Genomic DNA, 2578 nt, shown 5'->3' with positions numbered 1-2578 from the left:
CATAATCCAAAGGTTTGGTCCAGATGAAATGGCAATTGGAAGAAGAAGGCAACATGAAAATGTTAGGCTTTTTTTTTCTGATTATATCTTTTGCTGCTACTATCATTAGAGCATTTCAGATTTCACTGTGCTAAAACTTTTGCTATAGAGTCAGTGACTCCCCAGGGAGCTTCCAGGCTCTCTGTAAGTACTGTTCTTTGTTTGTTTGGTTTTGCTTCTTGAGCACACAGATGGCATTTGTTGAACTCTGTAGCTAACTTAGTAAACTCCTTCATCATATGTACTAAATTCAACCATCAATAAAATATACCTATTATATATTATTTTCTGAGTCCCTACAATAAGTGAATGAAAATATTACAAAATTCATATTGTCTCTGGGTCTTCTTGGTTGTTGATAGAGGAATATTGCTATCTTGTTACGCTTTTATTGAAATTATCACAGAAGGGCACAGGCTTAAGCCTTTAATGTTTTCATACATAATCAGCAAGACTGTGCCCATTATCTTGCAGAAGATCCTTGAGGGAGTTTCCAAAGTTATACTTTATAGAATTGTTCAGCATTCATTTTAAAAGATAATGTTCAAATTTTAAAAATGGAAATAATACTAGACTTAGAATGGCAGGAAGCAGTTTATGTCCTAGAGGCATACGTGGAAGTATGTGGCTGGACAGAACCATCATGCACCAATTAACTTTCAGTGGAGCTAGATAATAAACAGAACTAAAGCAATGAATAGCAAAAAGAAAAGCAGGGGATATGCTGACTCCTACAATCATAGCATGTAATTATATCTCTAGCTCATATTTTAAAGTTATGATTAAGATGCCACAGTAGAAATTAAAGCTGTTATTCACCCTGATTTGCACGATCTTTGACTGCATATAATAAAGGATTTTAGTATTTTCACATGGATAATGGCATTTTCATTATGGTTGAGAAGTCACTCAAATTTATATCAGTTGGTAGAAAAAGAGAAGCAACATGAGTGGATTTGGGATTAACTGTTCTTTGTAATTGTAGTATTTATTCTAATATATGTCTCAGTGATACAGATAACTCAAAGTTCCACAGTTCCACATAGAAAATCACATGAACATTCAGAGGAAGAAAAAAATAATGAAAATGAGGGACAGTGTTGACATATGCACCAATATGCAGTTCATTACTCAAACAATATAATAATCACTAACAGGTTTGCAAGATCAACCTTTCCTTTAACTATCTTTTTGTTAACAACATCATTTTTAGCAAACACTGATGCAGTTCTTTTTAATACTCTAGGTTAGGTAATTCTTCTGAATACAAAGATAGAATAAAATGCAGACAACACATTCTGTTGATTCCTGAAACTGACTTATGACAGTCTTAGGTACCTAAATGCTACAAAAAACAAAAAACAAAAAACAAAAAACAAAAACAAAAACAAAAAACAAAAAAAGAGATCATAGCCATCATCATATGGTTGATGCATTTGCTGAGGCATTAACTCAATGAACTGACTGTGGACAGTTCTGACTATTATCACACTGTAAGAGCTAGGGGTTACCAGAATATAGGTAACCAAAGTAGGGCTAACAAATATATACAGGCAAAATAAATATGTGTTTCTAATATGACAACAACTCCATTCATGAGTCTGTCATGCTCACCTGTTAAGAATTTTCTTTACAGCAGCTCTGACATCCTTGTTTCTCAGGCTGTAGATCAAGGGGTTCAGCATGGGTACAACAGTAGTGTAAAACACAGAGGACACTTTCCCTTGGTCCATTGAACTCACTGATGATGGCTGTAAGTACATGAATGCAGCAGAACCATAGAAGATAGCAACAGCAGAGATGTGGGAACTGCAGGTGCTGAAGGCTTTGGACCTGCCTTCAGTGGAGCGAATACGGAGATGCTGACAATGATGAAGACATAGGACATAAGGATGGTCAAGGCAGGTGTCAGGATATTTAATGCACTCAGGAAAAGAACCAAGAGTTCATTGATGTATGTACTGGAGCACGATAGCTCCAAGAGTGGGAAAAGATCACAAAAATAATGGTTAATCACATTGATCTTGCAAAAATTTAATTTTAACATAAAGCCTGTATGAACTGATGATCCAACAATACCCAGAGTGTAAACTCCCACCGTGAGCCAGAAGCAGAGATGATGGGACATGACAACATTGTAAAGTAAAGGGTTACAGATGGCAACATAGCGGTCATACGCCATTACAGCCAACATGTGACACTCTGCAATTGCAAAAACAAGGAAGCAGTAGAGCTGAGTCATGCATCCAGTGTAGGAGATGATATTCTTCTCTGTCACAAAGTTTACCAGCATTTTAGGGGTAATGACAGTAGAATGGCAGAGGTCAATGAAGGACAGGCTGCTGAGGAAGAAGTATATGGGGGTGTGCAGGTGGGAGCTGAGCAGGATCAGGATGATCATGGCCAGGTTCCCCAGCACTGTGAGCAGGTAGATTCCAAGGAAGAGGAGGAACAGGGGCAGCTGCAGCTCCAGTTTGGTTGAGAATCCAGCCAAGATAAATTCAGTTACCATTGAATGGTTTCCAGACCCCATTATCTT

At 37.4% G+C, this 2578-nt stretch overlaps 1 protein-coding gene across 1 annotated transcript; it reads right to left on the bottom strand.

Annotated features, from left to right (window-relative positions):
• Positions 1 to 1649: 1649 nt before the first annotated feature.
• Positions 1650 to 2578, bottom strand: LOC114611157. Its single transcript, XM_028755804.1, is given in 2 exon segments — positions 1650 to 1900; positions 1903 to 2578. Coding segments are annotated over 2 exon segments (921 nt in total). The 5' UTR covers positions 2573 to 2578.

This window comes from Grammomys surdaster, unplaced genomic scaffold, assembly GCF_004785775.1.
Source record: "Grammomys surdaster isolate TR1022 unplaced genomic scaffold, NIH_TR_1.0 126086, whole genome shotgun sequence".
NCBI classification, from domain to species: Eukaryota; Metazoa; Chordata; class Mammalia; order Rodentia; family Muridae; genus Grammomys; species Grammomys surdaster.
This window is presented reverse-complemented; position numbering and strand designations above follow the sequence as displayed.